Source organism: Pongo pygmaeus, chromosome 6, assembly GCF_028885625.2.
Source record: "Pongo pygmaeus isolate AG05252 chromosome 6, NHGRI_mPonPyg2-v2.0_pri, whole genome shotgun sequence".
Lineage (NCBI taxonomy): Eukaryota > Metazoa > Chordata > Mammalia > Primates > Hominidae > Pongo > Pongo pygmaeus.
This window is the reverse complement of record NC_072379.2, coordinates 157,990,394-158,008,543: the sequence shown is the minus strand read 5'-3', so window position 1 is coordinate 158,008,543 and position 18,150 is coordinate 157,990,394. Positions and strand designations below refer to the sequence as shown.

Here is an 18,150-nt window from a genome sequence, read left to right as displayed (position 1 = left end):
GGATCACCTCCACTACACAACCTTCCCAATGGAGAAATCAATATCAATACATTGTCCAATCCATAGACCCCACCCAAGCTTCACCAACTGTGTCCACACTTCTTTTCCCACGTCTGGGACCTCCCAGGAACATGCATTGCATGGAGTTGTTATGTCTCTTCAGTCTCATATGATCTGGAACAACTCTTAGTCTTATCCTGTCTCTTATGACAATTTATTTATTTGAGAAGGGGTTTCCCTCTGTCACTCAGGCTAGAGTGCAGTGGTGCAATCATAGCTCACTGCAGCCTTGAATTCCTGGGCTCAAGCAATACTCTTGCCTCAGCCTCCTTAGTAGCTGGGACTACAGGCTCGTGCCACCATGCCAGGGCAATTTTAAGATTTTTTTTGTAAAGATGGAGTCTTACTTCATTGCCCAGGCTGGTCTCGAACTCCCAGCCTCAAGTGATCCTTTTGCCTCAGCCTCCCAAAGCATGAGCCACCGTTCCTGGCTCATGACAGTAATAAAGAAAACAGAACGGCCTTCCTTCTGGGTCTGATATTCCCTAGACTAGACTGAGGCCGTGGTTTCTGGCAGAAACGTGTCAGGTGTGCTGCTGTGCTCTTCTCAGCACACTGCACGGGGACTCAGTTTCAACTTTTCTCCACTGGTGACAGGTGCCTCATTACCTGGCCACACTGGTGTCTGCTGGTGTTTCCCACCAGAAAGTCTCAATTTTCCTCTTTGTAATGGAAAAGTATGCTGAAGAAAGATGTCTATTCTCATTCCTCATCAAATCTCCACCTACCACCCTGAGCCTCCATTGATAGCTCACTCCTGCAACAACCCCACTACAGTGATTGGTAAATGGTTATTTCCATTCTCATAATTCCTTCTCCATTTATGAGTTCACATTCTACTGTAAAGAAGAACCTCCCCTTCTCCACTATTATTTTCCCTGCATTCATCACTGGTTTGTTGATCTACATCAGTGTGGACTCAACTCATGCGTTTCTATTTTGCTCACTCAGTGGTAATCTGCCAATATCATTCTTTGTTTTGTTGCTCAAATTGTCCTAGATTTCGCCAGCAAGAACTCCCTCCAGCTACTTTCCATGTCCTTTGATCTCCTGTCAATCTTTGAGCACTTCTTCACTTCCTTAACAACAAAATTATTCCAGGATCATCTTGTACTTCCACTCCAGCCCTGAAATTAAGCATTTCTCCAAAGAGCCCTGATTCCTTTTGTTGGAAAACCTTATTTAGAAGATAAGATCTGGGCGCTAGCGGTGATCACTAGTACTGGGGTACCATTGCATCTAGATACTCAGCAGACAGAACTAGAAACTATTTCTGTGTTTATATGCACATATACCTACACATGTGTGCACACACATACAGCTATCTTTATATCTATCTGTATATACATATTTTTAAAAAATGAGTTCATACTACCACTTCCAGTTCCAATCCAATCTCTCAGTGTTCTTTTTAGCCTTCCCTCTTCCATGTTTTTACCTTCTCCAACAGCAAGAAACCTGGCTTTCACTGTCCCCAGTATATTTAATTTGCTGGTATAACCTCCAAATGGAAGAGATGCAGAGCACGTGCTCCCACCCTCCATAATGAGACGTATTTAGAGGTGTTGGGGAGGACCCAAAAGCAGGAAGAGTTGAACCTAAGCACAAGATAGCACTTTCCTCTGAAAGCAGGAAGGCTGGAACTTCGCAGCTGTGCACCGGAGCACTCGGAATGACACTCCAGAGAAAGCAGCACTTTTCCTTGTCTACAAGACTTTTTCTTGTCTACAAGAAGGAAAGGATGGAGGGGTCATGAAAGGTCACAGGAGATTGAGGGGTATAATATTAGCAAAAATCTAAGAGCTGAGCTGGACCTGCAGTCAGACCAGACACCTGTAAGACTGAGCTGTGGCAGGGCCTTAGGATCTGCTTTCTGCAGGCAATTAACCACAGGGAGGGGCTGGAAACCCGGGGCTCACACAGAGGGAAGCTGAGGACACTTGGGCTGACTGGTATGCAACATGGGAACTTCTCTTCAATCTAGTTTACATCCTTGGGTCAACCACTGGATGGCACATGGCACAGGAATTTTTTTTTTTTTTTTTTTGAGACGTAGTCTCGCTCTGTCGCCCAGGCTGGAGTGCAGTGGCGAGATCTCGACTCACTGCAACCTCCGACTCCTGGGTTCAAGTAATTCTCCTGCCTCAGCCTCCCGAGTAGCTGGGACTCCAGGTGCGCGCCGCCATGCCCGGCTAATTTTTTGTTATTTTTAGTAGAGACGGGGTTTCACCATGTTGGCCAGGATGGTCTTGATCTCCTGACCTCGTGATCTGCCCTCCCCGGCCTCCCAAAGTGCTGGGATTACAGAATTTTTTGCGTGGCTTACGTTTATGCAAGTCTTTGTAGGATGTGATCCTACAATTCTCCAGTAGAGGAAAGCTGCAAAAGAAAGGCTCAGGCTCCTTTCTGTGTCAACAAGTCAATTACTTGCTTTTGTGTTGAGGCTTAGTTTTGAACGAAAGGTGGTGTTAGGAGCATTAACCGGTTGCATATTTACAATCTATATAATATAATTTGTTGCTGCAGCAAACCAGGGACTGTGAAGAGTAAGAAAAGGGAAACCCCTTCCATTCCTTGCTTGGGGTTTACTGCCCTTGCCTAGAGTTGAGCGTTTAGACTCTGCAATGTTTTACCTATGTGATATAATCTCCACATACATATGCACACAAAATTATGCAGACGCAGGAACGAGGGGAGAGAGATTCCTATGTAAAGGTGACCCTGCTTCTTCTGGGCATTTGTTTATTCATTCAGTACCTGCCAGTGCCCTACTCTGTTACAAATTCACTAAAAATTTCCTTGGAATTCACTGAATATGCTCAAAAACAGTCAAGTAGGATGATCTTTGCTGCTGTTTGGCTTGGAGTTTCCTTGAAAGAGACTACAGAACAAATATAATTAACTCGATTGAATTCACTGGAAAATAAAGTGATCAACAGTTGTGTTTTTGAGTTAACTGAAAAGTGACCTCAGGAATCACAGGCAAGGCCCAAAATTAGTCGTTTGAAACAGCTATTAATAGTTGGCCACAATATTAACACCTTCGGCGAAGCTGCGTCGTGCCCGGGGTGGAGTTCCCGAGTGTCAACAGCGTCCCTTGGGCGCTTGCGGTGGTCTTTGCCCGGCACTACCAGACCCCTCAGGGAGGACTTTTGGGATTAAAGGCATCTTAAAAGCCAACTGAACTGTGTGAGAGTTGTCAGGGTCACAACGGAGTCGTTCGTGTTTAAAACCCTGACAAGCAGGGTGGGAAGGGCCCCAGAGGCAGCGTTCTCACGCCGGAATGCCAGATAACAAGACCATCCCGAGAGACTCCGCAAAAGCCACAACCTTGCACACTGGCTAAGCAACCTCACACCGAAAAATACTGGAGGACTCCCGCCAGCGACGTCCGTCCGACCTCCGGCGGGCGGCGCCCTGTCACCCGTCCTCGTGGCCGCGAAATTACCGCAAACAGGGATGCCGCCCTCTCATCCCACCGCCACCACGGCTGCGCTAAGCGGCCGCGCACCCCGACGTTTGCCAGCAGCTCCCAGAGGCGGTCAGCCTTTGGGTTTGACGACGGCAACTTCCCGGGCCTTGGCGAGCGCAGCCACACACCCGGAAGCCGCCTCGGGGCGCGACGCCGAGCCAGAACCGCCCGCGGGCTCCGAGGCCACAGGCGAGTGGGGAGGGTGCCCTGTGGGGCTCGGGAGGACGCCGGCACACCTGGCCCACGCAACGAGCACTCTCCTTTCCGGTCCCCGGCTACCGCCAGCCGAGACACAACGCTCGCGTGATGACGTCATGCGCCTGCCCCGCCCACTCCAGTACTCGCCGACCCGGCCCACAGCCCGCCCCGCGCGGTGACGTCAGTATCCACCCCGCCCGCTCCCGGTGACGTGCCAGCCCCAGGGCCACGCCGCTCCCGCCCCGCGTGATGACGTCGCCGTCCCGGGCGGAGGCGGGCGTGCGGCGGAGCCGCGTCCCTTCAGAGGGGCGCTGGCGCGGGGCTGAGCCGCCCGGGATCAGCGCGAGCACCCAGCCCGCCTCGGCCGGGAGGGCAGCGCGGCACGGCGGGGCGATGAGCGGCGCCCGGGGCGAGGGCCCGGAGGCAGGCGCCGGCGAGGCTGGGGGCCGCGCGGCGCCTGAGAACCCTAGGGGCGTGCTGAGCGTGGAGCTGCCCGGGCTGCTGGCGCAGCTGGCGCGGAGCTTCGCGCTGCTGCTGCCCGTGTATGCGCTGGGCTACCTGGGGCTCAGCTTCAGCTGGGTTCTCCTCGCGCTGGCGCTGCTCGCCTGGTGTCGCCGCAGCCGCGGCCTCAAGGCCCTGCGCCTGTGCCGCGCGTTGGCGCTGCTGGAAGACGAGGAGCGCGCCGTGCGCCTGGGGGTGCGCGCCTGCGACCTGCCTGCCTGGGTGAGTGCAGACCCCTGCCCGTCCCGACCCCTGACCCCCAGTCCCGATCTCCCCTCGTCCAGGCAGGCGCTCCTCTCCCCGCGACCTGCCGTCTGGGTGAGGGCAGACCCCAGCCCTGTCCCGGCTCCCGCCTTCGTAGTCCCCCACCCACCCCGGTCCAGGCAGGCGCTTCTCTCCCGCCTGGGCGAGTGCAGACCCCAGCCCCGGCCCCCGGGCCGGTTCCTACGACCTGCCAGCCTAGGTGAGTGCAGACCCCGCCCCGCCCCCCGGCCCCGACTCCCAGCCTGCTCGCGACCTGCCCGCTAGGGCGAGTGCAGACCCCAGCCCCACCCCGGCCTCCGGCCCAGTCCCTGCGAACCTGTCCGCCTGGGGCCGCCGCCCGCTGCTTGCCGCTCCCGCGCTAGTCCTGAGTGCTCCGTGCCCTCCCGCCGTCCAAGTCGGGCGTTCTCCTCTCCGCTTCCCCGCCCGCCCAGGCTCCGGGTCCGGGGCGCGTCTGCCCTTGCGAAGCCTCCCCTCGCCGTCCCGCGCGGCTTTCCCGGAGACCCCTCTTCACAAAGCCCGCTTCCCTCCCCCGGCCTGCAGACCCCGAGCGCCAGCGGCAGGTACCGGGCTTGGCGCCCCTTCTTCGGCCGCGGCCCTGCCCGGAGCGCGCGCTTCCTCCTGGTGCCGCCCGCGGGGTCTCCTTAGGGGCCTGAGCGGCCGGTTCGGCTCTCAGAGCGCCCAGCGCGATTCTCGTGCTCATTCCCAACGCCCTGCCGGCCTGGAAATGCTCCGGGTGGCTTCAGCTTTTCCTTCTCTCTGTTTTTAAAAAAACGTAATGAAAATCGGGGTGGGGAGAAGTTAACTTTTTCTTCCACCGGGAGAAGACGCAGTCGTGTCTTGGTTGTTTCTGACGCATTTCAAGGGCAGTGAGTGTCTCTCGAAAGATGTGGAGATATTAGATAATTGAAAGATTGTTTCAGTTTTTTGCAAGTATAATTGGGAGACTGAGCATTTTTATATGGGATCGACCTGAATCCAGTGTGAATGTGTGTGTGTGTGTGTGTGTGTGTGTGTGTGTGGCAGGAAGTTTTGGAAGAGTTGCAGCAATAGCAAGAGTCATGGTATTATTTTATTTTTAACCGGGCGTTTCTCTACCTCATATATTTATGGACTATAGACACGAAGAGCTAGCTTCAAATCTTTTTCTGGTCATTCCCTAATTCTTTCTTAGCCATGACTTGGCGTCACAGTTTCACACTGCAAGAAAGGATTTTAATGATGCTTCCATTAGGCTTAATATAAACTTTGGGGTGAAGGTGACCAGCAGTGGGTTTCGGAAGGGTCATTTTCTCTTAGAGGAGAAAAGGTCCCTGTTTCCAGTCATGAGACACCTGAGAAGTAAGGCATGACACAGATGGCAAACAAGAATTAGAAAGGAGGCGTGCCCAAGACAGGAAGAAGGTAGTAGATGCTACTTTGTGATGACAGATTGCAATTGGAGTAAGAATATAATGTAAGGAGCTTGGGAATGTACAGTTCTGCTGATGCGTGGTGAGCATGAGGGACAGTCATATTTGGAGAACCAAGGTAACTGGCATGGTACAGCTTTTAGCTAGCAGCGGGAAAAACCGAGGAGTGTGTAGAAAAAGGAAGTTAAGAGGAACCGAGGTGGGAAAAACTAAGAACAGAAGAGGTGCACTTTGGAAATGGAAAAGGACTTTAAAGTGACGTTTTGTGTCTATATTACACTAAGATGCATAATACTAAAAAGTAGCTAAAAATAGAGTCCATTAGCATCCATTACCAAAACAGCAACGTAATCAATGCTGAAATTTGCAGGAAGTGATGATGCTGACTTTCATAGATAACTTGGTTATTGGCTAATATCAAATTTGCTTGTTAAAAATCTTTGTGAAACACAGATTTTCTTTTTTTTTTTTTTTGAGACAGAGCCTCTCCCTATCGCCCAGGCTGGAGTGCAATGGCATGATCTCGGCTCACTACAACCTCCGCCTCCAGGGTTCAAACGATTCTCCCGCCTCAGCCTCCCGAGTAGCTGGGATTACAGGCGCGCGCCATCACGCCCAGCTAATTTTTGTATTTTTAGTAGAAACAGGGTTTCACCATGTTGGCCAGGCTGGTGTCAAACTCCTGACCTTGTGTTCCGCCCTCCTTGGCCTCCCAAAGTGCAGGGATTACAGGCGTGAGCCACCGCGCCCGGCCACACAGACTGTACAGATGAAATTGCTGCCCTATTGAAGAACTGAAATTTTTTTTTTTCTTTTTTTTTTTTTTTTGAGACGGAATCTCACTCTGTTGCCAGGCTGAAGTGCAGTGGCGCCATCTCAGCTCATTGCAACCTTCGCCTCCCAGGTTCAAGCCATTCTCCTGCCTCAGCCTCCCGAATAGCTGGGACTACAGGCGTGCACCACCACACCCAGCTAATTTTGTATTTTTAGTAGAGACTGGGTTTCACCAGGATGGTCTCGATCTCTTGACCTCGTGATCCACCTGCCTCAGCCTCCTAAAGTGCTGGGATTACAGGTGTGAGCCACCTCACCCAGCCTGAAATTCTTTTTTTTTTGAAAAAATACAAAGGTAATTTAGCCAAAGATTCTTTTCGAGTTTTTAATCTGTGTGACTTAAACTGGTGAACCATGGTGTTCACCTCATGAAGAATTTATATTTTCTCCAGAATGTTTTACTTGTGTATTCCAAATTTGTACTTGAGCTCATAATCCCACATGTATAAACTTCAGTGTGCCTAGGTTGCTTAAGACACTTCTTGAAGGATTCACATGAAACTTGACAGTGATTATGTTCACAGTTTTAGAGATTTTAAAACTATCTTTTAAATTATACTTATGTATCTGTTTTGTGATATTTATTAAAAGTATAATATACTTTATTTTCATAATAAAACCAGCAGGTTGCATGGTCTCGAAGTGTGCCTGAAATTCTGCTGTGCGGCAGGGGTGGTGGGGGTGGTCAAAGCACATCAATAATAGAAGAAACTATGAATAAGAAAAGTTAAGATTTCAGTATTACTTGCACTTTGAGTTTGTTTTTGTTTTTATTTTTTCTAGAGATGAGTTCTTACCATGTTGTCCAGGCTGGTCTCAAACTTTTGGCCTCGAGGCATCCTCCCACTTAGACTTCCTAAAGCCTGGGGATTACAGGTGTGAGCCACCATGCCTGGCCAATATTACTAGTACCTTGATTTTTACCATACATACATTGATGCTTGGGGTTTCTGAACTTTGGACTGGTATTTTGCCTTGAACAAGATGTATTTGTACATCCCAAAGACTGTACTCGTTTTCATAGTGTGTCGTTGACGACCGTGAATTCATGGCAGAGTGGAAACATAGGAAAACATGAATTAAGGAGATACTAATTTCCTCACCTCACCTTTGTATATATTCACTGACAGCTTTTCTTCTTCTTACTGAGTAAAAACTGAAGCTGGATATGGAAATGAGATAAGAGTATTAATACTTTGACAAACTATATGTACTGTTCCTGATTGAGGCTATTAGGATGTGACAGATGGCTCTCACTTAACTGTGATAATTCTGTAAGTTTGGTCCTACAGCTTTAATATAAACAGTGTTGTTATTCTTCACTTATTTTCCCGTGAACAGTTATGTTCCAACTGCTTAGGGGAAAGGCCTGGCAGGCTGGATGAATTGAGGACAGGGCTTTTTGTTGTTTAAGTGTCTACCCTGTGTTAATGGGCCCTGGACAATTAGACTACTCTGGGTGCAGAAGAGAAGATTTATTTATTTATTATTTCATTTATTTATTTATTTTTGAGACGGAGTCTCACTCTGTTGCCCAGGATGAAGGGCAGTGGCATGGTCTCAGCTCACCGCAACCTCTGCCTCCCGGGTTCAAGCGACTCTCCTGCCTCAGCCTCCCAAGTAGCTGGGAGTACAGGTGCCCGTCACTACGTCTGGCTAATTTTTGTGTTTTTAGTAGAGACAGGGTTTCACCATGTTGGCCAGGCTAGTCTCAAACTCCTGACCTCAGGTGATCTACCAGCCTCGGCCTCCCAAAGTGCTGGGATTACAGGCATGAACCACTGCGCCCAGCCTTTTTTGTTTTTTAAAGAGAGGAGGTTCTCGCTGTGTTCCCCAGGCTGGTCTTGAACTCTTGGGCTCAAGCGAACCACCTACGTGAGCCTTCCAAGTAGCTGGGATTACAGTTGCATGCCACCATGCTCAGGGCTGTGAAGAAGATTCTTGAAGAGTTTTTATAGAGATGAATAAGGGCAATTTTTCATTAATATTTTTATTTATTTGAAAATATTATCTCTTCATAGGATAAAGTCTGACTCTATCCTGCTTTTACTATTGCCAATAAATGCTGATTGTATGGCTGCCATGGATAATACTGTCATGGATAATACTACTTAACTGTTCTGACAGTTGGTCTTTTATTACCCTCATACTTGGATTATTGAGAATTAAAGCATATTAGCTTCCTTGGTTATGTTGTTCTGTACTTTTGTATACAAACTTTCTCTGGGGAGAGCTTTCTTCCCATTGCCTTTCTGGGAAGTTCAGGAAAATTTAACTCTAGCAAAAATATGGTATGTACAGTCTAAGAACCAATGAACAGAAGAAAATAATGCACTATGGTCTCATGTAAAGAAAGGGCAAATATTTATTTTTTTATTCTCAGTGTTAATCATTGACTTAGTACTTTAATAAAATGTTGTGAAGTCTTGTAACTGAAAATAGTTGGCATAGCTAATTCAGGAGCCAAAATTTAGCTGTTTTAAACAAGTGTTTCTTTAGCACCTGAATCCGAGTGGTCATGTGGTTGAGGAAGTGTTGGAGTCCTTATCGTAGCTGCAGATAGGATGAGGATGCTGCTTGGGTTTCTTATTCACACCCACACTGCGGGTGCCACACAGTAGGGAAAGGATGTGACCGTTGTTGCTTCAGTTCTGTGGTCTGAGAACCTCCTTCAGTTAGAACATTAATGCCCCAAGATGGCTAAAAATAAAGCAGTAAATATCTGGTTTTTAGTTTAAGCTAAAAAATAGATTTAAATTTAAGATATATGCATCCATCAGCCTATATGTTGTGGATTTAGTAAAATTTCTACTTAAGATTAATATTACCATCATTCTACATTTAAGGATGGGAGGATATAGAGCTAGGACTGAAATATAAATAGTTTATATGGATATATACACTTAAAACACAATATATATTTTATAAGTACATATTCATAAATGTAAACTTCCATCCTGTGAAGATCAGTTGTGGAATAGTGTTGTTGTTAGACCTAATGAACCTGTGATCTTTTCTGTAGGCTTTCATGATTTCCACATTGGTCACAGCCTTTAACCTTGAAGTAGACATTGTGAATATACTAAAAACCATCAAATTGTATACTTTAAATGAGTGAATTGACGAGTATGTGAATTATATCTCAATAGCACTGCTGTTCAAGCAGTTCTCCTGCCTCAGCCTCCCAAGTATCTGGGACTACAGGCACACACCGCCACATCCAGCTAATTTCTTTTGTATTATAGTGAGACAGGGTTTCACCATGTTGCCCAGGCTGGTCTTGAACTCCTGAGCTGAGGCAATCCGCCTGCCTCAGCCTCCCAAAGTGCTAGGATTACAGGTGTGAGCCACCACGCCTGGCCTGGATTTCTTTTAATAATGGATGAAAAGGTGGTCAGTTATGGTGGAAAGTGAGGTACACCTTTGCTTACGGAATTCTAGCTAAAACTGTAAAAGTTTTTAAGGAATGTTGTTCTAACTTAAGTTTGGGGGCATTTACATTTTAAAGGATAGTTAATGAAAGGGTTAGGTATATGAATTTTAAAAACTAGGTAAATATTTTTAACTTAAACCTAACAGTACTTTATTTATTTTTTGAGCTGGAGTCTCACTGTGTTACCCCAGGCTGGCCTCGAACTCTTAGGCTTGAGGGATCCTCCTGCCTCAGCCTCCTGAGTAGCTGGGACTACAGGTGTGAATCATTGTACTCAGCTCTAATATTACTTTATTTTTATTTATTTTTTAATTTTATAAATTTATTTGAACATTTTTTATACTTGTAGTAGAGCCGAGGTCTTGCTATGTTGTTGCCCAGGCTGGTCTCAAACTCCTGGGCTCAAGTGATCCTCCCATCTCAGCACTTCTGAAGTGCTCTGATTACAGGTGTGAGGCACCACATCAGGCCTATAATAGTCCTTTAAACACTGATGCTATACTATATTGGCTTAAACAAATATTAATTTTAATTGCATAACAATAGAAATCATGCTTCAAAAATATAAAAAACCGAAATCTGTTTTTCTGTGAGTTATTCCAAAGTCTTAACTGTGATTCAAGGTATCAGTATATAATCATCACATATGTTTGAGTAGTTTAGCTTATGGATTGGTTTGTTTCATACTGGGTACATTCTATCAGAACATAATTTCATCATATATTATATAATACATTGTGGTCTTTTGTCATCTCTTGCGTTTTGTTATGGTTTGGCAAGTCATTATCTTTTTTTAGTTTTCATGACAGTTCTGTCTCGGAGGAATTTTATTTCTTCATTTAGAGATGTAAGGATCCACTATATGCAGATTATTTGTGCCAACAAAAGTGTAAGAAGTCATCCTGTCTTCATATTTACACTCTTCTCAGAGTAGTTAGAACAAGCACCTGGGAGGCGGGCTGTGGTGATGGCTCCAGTGTCACGGTGGTTCAGAAGAAAGGAGCAGGGAGGGCTTGATGGTAAGTAAGGGGGTGTGTTATAAATTTACGGACATGTTAGGGAAGAGATTCTATTCTTATTGAAGGGCATGGCCTTATGTTCAGTGGCAACAGCGCGAGCAGCCGTGTGGAGAACAGTTGCAAAGGCAGATTTCTGGGCTGTCTCATCTGGAGGGAAATGCACGGAAGTTCTGATAGAGTTGTAACTCCTCCACCTGGTAGAAGGCTGCACTCAGCTTGGGACTTACTCTGGGCCCAGCAGTGAGGAATGGAAGTGGTCCCACTAGACTGCAGCCCAGGTCCCCACGACCTGGGAGGAGTAGAAGTGCTCCTTCTGGATGGCTGGCCCAGGCCCTCAGGGCAGTTCTGATTTGCAGGATGCAGGGACATGGCTGTGATTACTGTCATGCTTTTAAGACAGAGTTTGGACATGATGGGGGTGAAAGTAGTGATGTGTTCAGATCTAAGCTTGTGAAATCAGAAAAGGAAAGCTACTGTGTAATGCAGTATGCTTTTATTCTTGCTGTAGCTACCAGAAAACTCACAGCCAAAATTATTGCTGGATTGTTGGGCCCTGTACTACTGTAATAGCCGGGAGTACCCATCGCACTTTTCTTCAAATAGATGATCTTCTTTTACTCTCAATGATCTTATTGTTCTTTGAACACTGAGTCACCTCCTGTTCTTTTGGAATTGGGTGGGGCATAGTTCTTACACAGATGGTGAATATGTTAGTAGTTGTCTTTTGCATGGGATCATTTTTTCCATAAAGCATGTTTTATTTATGGAGGTTTTTCCAGAGTCTTTCTCCCTGTCACTGATTTTTTTTCTTCATTTATTTTTCTTAACTGTTTTTAAAGTTCTATAATGTTTGTTAAAGCAAACTATTTATTTTTGTGAATTTTTTCCTGGATCACATTTTAAGAAACTAGTCCAATTTCTATGTAAGGATTAAAAATGAGTTTTGATGAATTTATGGACATTTATTAGGCATTTGCTATGTTCTAGGTACTATGCTAGGTGCTAGTGACACAAAATATGTGTAAGACAAGGCCTTAAACTCAGAAATTTACTAGCCAGCAACAACACAACAAATCTGTTTAATCCTAGCATTAGTCATAGTATGAATTGGTGGGTTTTTTTCAATTATTTTTATTTATTTATTTTTTGACACAAGGTTTTGCTCAGTTGCCCAGACTGGAGTGCAGTGGCACAATCATGGCTCACTGCAGCCTCAAACCTACTGGGCTCAGTCACCGCTCCCCCCTCAGCCTCCCCAGTAGCTTGGGCTACAGGCATGCGCCACCACGTCTCACTAATTTTTAAAATTTTGTGTAGAAGGGAGGTTTCTCCCTGTTACCCAGGCTGGTCTTGAACTCCTGGGCTCAAGCGATCCTCCCGCCTCTACTTCCCAAAGGTCTGGGAGAGAACACAGGCGTGAGCCACTGCACCCTGCACCTGGCTATTGTTATTTTTTTATCTGATAAAAGTATTATTTTTATTGTGTTCAACATGTTTTGAAATATGTATACATTGTAGAATGTGCTAAATCAAGCTAATTAACAAATGCATTGTGTCTCGTGCTTACCATTTTTTGTGGTGGAACACTAGAAAATCTACTCTTAGTGACTTTTTCAAGAATATATTATATTGTTGCTAACTATAGTTACAGTGTTGTACAATAGATCTCTTGAACTTATTCCTTATAATTGAAATGTTTTATCCGTTGGTTAATATCTCTCTAGACTCTCCCCCATTCTTTTAGTAAAAATAATACATGTTCACTTTTTTAAAATCCAAGAAAAAATATATTTAAAGGATCATCCATAATACCAAACCATCCATAATGGTAGTTGGTAGAAAAGTATAAATTGAATGGGGTTTAATGGATTACGGCAGTGTCTAAATGAAAGTATCAGTACAAAGTAAGAAGCACATCCCACGTGCACTTGTGTATCGCAGCAGCAGTGTCCTTTCGGATAACAGCTTCAGTTTTGTGCTTGGTGATTGCGTGCTGGAATTAGTGATAACCACACCAACAGCAGATGTGGAAATACTAATATGATGGTTTTCATTATGCTTTCTTTATTACTTGTAAAATTGTCATTGAAACTGAGTTTCTTTTTTTAATTTGTTCAGTTACACAGTGAAGTCCCCCTTTATCTTTCTATATTTAATGAACATGTAGTTGTATTTTTCTTCATTTCTTATGTTATGGCTGGACAGGTTTCAAAAACATTTTTTCTGATTTAAAGAAGAAAGTATGCTCATTGAAGAATAAGCTTTGGAGAAGAATAAAGAAGAAAAAAGTTACCTGCAATTCTACTAACTAGTGATAACATTACATTGGCAACATTTCGGTGGATTTTGTTAATGTTTTAATGATATGTTTGGATATGTGTGTGTGTGTGTAGTATCCTCCTTTCTTAAATGTTATATTATGGATATTATGTTGTTATTCAGAAATATGACTTTGACTATTGCAATATCATCTGTCTTATGGAACTACCAGACTTTATTTAAGTTATGTCTGATAGACATTTGAAAACTAGATTGTGAGATGTGATATAATGGGAAGAGTTAAAAATAGAATTTGAGATATTTAATTTCCTGCTCTTTTTAAGTTATGAAAACTTATTTACTTGAGCTATTTATTAGATCTGTGTCTAGGATATATGAATTATTTTTGAACTCATTAGACTGACATGATAATTTTATAAGCAAAAGTCTGGCCATGGAAGGCAGTGTTTGTTTTTGCATGGTATGATGTTAAAAGACAGAAGATTTATCCCTATTTCTTTTTGTCTGAATAACCTTTGGAAGAAAGCATTCCCTCCATAATGAGTCACAACTTCAGATTGCTTTTCTTCCCCTGTGCTGTGTTGGTATATTAAAGTTTGCTAACAGTTACAAGTATTTTTAACTGCAGTGGTTTCGTGTAGCACAATTGAGTGATGGCTACTTTAAGGTTCCCGTGATGATTTGTTGAATTGGTGTGTCCTTGTCGGGACATGACCAGTCATGTGGCCAGTGCCTGTGTGAGTGGGGCTGCCCTTCTGTGGGGTGTGCTGAGGTGTGGCCACCGGCCTCTGGTTAGCTTTGAGGCTCCCACCGTCTCGCAGAGCCCACAGCTCAGGCTCTGGCTCTGGTGGGTGTGGGTTGCGCCCTGAGACCCACCCCTTCCTAACTCCCTGCCCTTGGGTGAGTCAGGTACAACTCTTAGAACCTTGTTTCCTCTTTGGTTTGAGGGGGGTTGAGCCTGACTCTGTGCTGTGGTTGTGAGGCTGGAATGGGGAGAGGCCAGTGAACACACTGGACATGGGCGGGCAGCGAGGCATGTCCTCAGGTCAGCCGTCTGAGTCACAGGCCCGGAGATGCCCAGCTATGACCAGTGCTCTGCATGCAGGCAAGTCCTGGTGTGGCCTTTGCCACCTCCCTCCCCCACCTCTGCTGAAATGGAACAGATGAGCCCTGGGGTTTTTCTTTGTTTCTGTTCCACTGTGGTTTGTTTACGCTGTTGCTAAGAATTTATCTACCATAATGCTTTGTTATTATTAACACTTGCAAGTATGTATGCCTTAAAATTTCACTTTCTCTCTCTTCCTCTCTGTATATATCTAAAATAATATCCAAGGAGCCTACCGTGTCACTCCTCTTCCTTGCCTTGATTTGCTGTGTATCTTCCTTAAAACAAATATTTTTCCAAGGACATGGCTAATCTTTCTTGACTCCGCTTCCAGGAGTCACCCTGATGCCATAGATAATGATAGTTAATTTTACATTTTGTACATATAACATTTAATTATTCTAATATTCATTAACTTCCTTTTGTGAATAAGTGCTGGTTAGTGACTAAAAATTGGGAATTTGAAAGTGCACATCCTATTTCGGGGTCACTTGTAATAGTTTAATTTTAACGTGTATTATATGTGGAGTTGTTTCCTTCTTTTTATGTCTGAGGGATTAATATGTTTTAAGTTTCCCAGAGGAAGGTAGATCTGTAGAAAATAAATCCAGTGATTTGGGAGAACATTATCTAACTTCATGCCATAAGTATTATACTGGAGTACCTATTATATGCTAGTTTTTTATTATGCTGCTCATATTTCGAGAACCAGTATCAAATTGCTAAAATTATTAATCTGAATGATACTGTCACCTTCCATTTTCTTATGAAACTTTGTTACATATTTGTTAAAGCATTTAGTTTAATCTGTAAACCAAAAGTATTTGAGACAAGTCTCAATTTAGTGTTTTATTTTGCCAGGGTTAAAGGATGCTGGTGACATAGTCTCAAGACATGTGCCCAAGGAGGTTGACCTGTAAGTTTTAGGGATACATAAGACATCAATCAATACATGTAAGCTGTACATTGGTTCAGATAGGTGAGACACCTGGAAGTGGGTACATTGGTTCAGAAAGGTGGGACACCTGGAAGCAGGTACATTGGTTCAGAAAGGTGGGACAGCTGGAAGTGGGTACATTCGTTCAGCAAGGTGGGACACCTGGAAGCAGGTTGGTGTGGGGAGTGCTCCAGATCATAGCTGGACTCAAAGATTTTTCTGATTGGCAATTGGTTAAGTTACTGTCTAGAGACCCGGAGTCAATAGAAAGGAATGTCTGGATTACCTTGTGGAGACCAAAGTTTTATTGTACAGATGAAGCCTCCAGGTAGCAGGCTTCAGAGAGAATAGATGGTTAATGTTTCCTGTCAGTCTTAAGGTCTGTGTCATGGTAATGAGGTGTGTCCGTCGCCCCGCCCCCTCATTGTGGCCTGAAGTAGTTTTACAGGTTAACTTTGGAATGCCCCTGGCAGAGAGGAGGAGCCGTTCAAATAGTTAGGAGCTTAGAATTGTATTTTTGGTTTATACTTTGTACCCAATTTGTAAAATGTTATATAAAGCTGGTGTTGATATTCATACACAATTAGAAGTGAATTGCCTACTGAGATCATTGATTTATTTCATTTGTGCTACAAATCTTTAAATGGCTAGTAAGTGCGTACCTAAAATTTGTTAACACCGTCTACCTTAATATCTGAGTGCTAGAATTTTGAAACCAAAACTCCAAATATAATCCAATACAAAGTAACAATACTCTTCCTACTTATTTTTTCGCACATATAAAGATCTTGGAATTTATCCGGTAACTAGTAGAAAGAATTGATTTTACTTAATCACAAATGGTGCTGTGTGTGAAGCAAAGTTTTAAAAGAAATGCTCTGTAGATGTCAATGTCATTACTGGAGCAGGAGGGAAAGGATGACATGGTTGGTGCATTAGGGCGCCTGTGACGAAGTGCCATCAACTTGGTGGCTTCAAACAACACTCTTATCTTTTAAGGGTTCTGGAGGCTAGCAGTTGGAAATCAGTTCCTCTGGGCTAGAACTGAGGGATGGGCAGAGTGTGCACTCTGGAGGCTCCTGGGGAGAAGCTTTTCCTGCTTTTCTTGCTTCTCAGCCACATTCCATGGCTGCAGGCCCTTCTCCCTTCAGAGCTGGCAGCTGCTTTCATCCTCATGGGGCCATTCTGCTTTCTGTTTTGTCAAATCTCTGTTCCTCCCTATTTTCTTTCTTTTCCTTAGACAAGGGTTGAGGCTACAGTGAGCTGTTTGCACCTAGGCTGGAGTGTAGTTGTGTGATCATAGCTTACTGCAGTCTCGACCTCCTGGACTCGAGCAACCCTTCCACTTCAGCCTCTCGAGTATCTGGGACTACAGGCCTGCACCACCACACCTAGCTAATTAGCTAATTTTAAAAATTTTTTGTAGAGATGGAGTCTCACTGTGTTGCCCAGGCTGGACTTCCTCCCTTTTTAAGGATACTGGAGATGGCATTTAGGCCTCTATGGATAATCCTCCACCACCGAAGATCCTCCATTTTGTCACATCTGCAACGTTCTTTTTGCCATATAAAGCGACACTCACAAATTCCAGAGATTAGGACGTGACCATCTTTTGAGGGCTGTTACTCAGCTTCCCACACTACCCTGTTTCTTGGAGTATTCAGGAGCCAGGAAGGCTTAGTTCCAGCACTTTCCCCGTGCCGTAACATCTCAGAAATCAGATTTATTTTACAGGGGTGTATCATTGTTAATGGACTGTGCTCTTAGTGGCACATAAAGTGATGGTGCAGCTTATAATTGATCACATCTTGGATTCAATACTAAGGTTTTTTTTCCATTTTTGGCTGTAGTCCTGGTGTCTGAGGTTGGATGTGGTCTTTCAGAGATGGGATGAGGAGGAGCTGTGCAGTGGAAAGAAGGGTTAGGAACTGTGGGAACTGAGATGACCACAGGAAGCAGCACCGTCAGTTACACAAGTGGAAGTGTTGGGCTTGATCCCTAGACACAGGGCAGCATCCAGATATCCACTAGAGGGATGTGTCCCAATTTAAAAGGGGGGTTTAGCAAGATACATTTGACAGGGATATCCAGAGGCACTGGGGACACAGATCTAAGCATGAGGGGGAAGGAGTGCCTGAATGTCAGGGGAATAGCTTTGGGGAGGAAGGAAGATAGATGAGTGAGCCAGGAATGTGAACTACAACCCCAGGGTGTAAAAATGATGCTGGAACAATAGGAGCAGTAGTTTGAGGCTGGGGCTGGGGTGGGAGATTACTTCAGTCTTTAATGTTGGTGTAAGAAACCCAAGGAAGTTCCAAGAGGACTCAGCCCAACAGCAGCCAGCACCTCCCTGGAGAGACAGGAGACAGGCAAGCGAGAGGAGGAAGATTGTGTGGATAGCTTCACAAAGGCTGCCTCTCTACACTCGGAGGAGTGTAACAGAAAACTCGTGAGAAAACAAATGGTGAATGTGCTTAGCACTCATTGCAGGCTCTCTTCTAACTCTTTACATGGAAGTCATTTAAACCTCACAGCTAACCCGCCACCTTTGTTTTACAGGTAAGGAAACAAGCTCTGCTAATGTCAGAGGTGAGCACAGGCAGCCCTTGACCTGTGAGGTCTGTGCATTGCCGTGCAT

At 45.0% G+C, this 18,150-nt stretch overlaps 1 protein-coding gene across 6 annotated transcripts in view; it reads left to right on the top strand.

The window, feature by feature from the left end:
• The first annotated feature begins 3,995 nt into the window (after positions 1 to 3,995).
• Positions 3,996 to 18,150, top strand: part of ESYT2 (extended synaptotagmin 2) — a 96,656-nt gene continuing 82,501 nt past the window's right edge. The window contains exon 1 of one of the 6 annotated variants that reach the window (XM_054495216.2): positions 3,996 to 4,453. In XM_054495216.2, the coding sequence (XP_054351191.1) occupies positions 4,124 to 4,453 (330 nt within the window). In that variant the 5' untranslated portion in view covers positions 3,996 to 4,123. Of the gene's footprint in view, positions 4,454 to 14,187; positions 14,576 to 18,150 lie in introns of those variants that run through there. The other 5 variants (XM_054495217.2, XM_063668059.1, XM_063668060.1 and 2 more) reach the window with 5 other exon arrangements.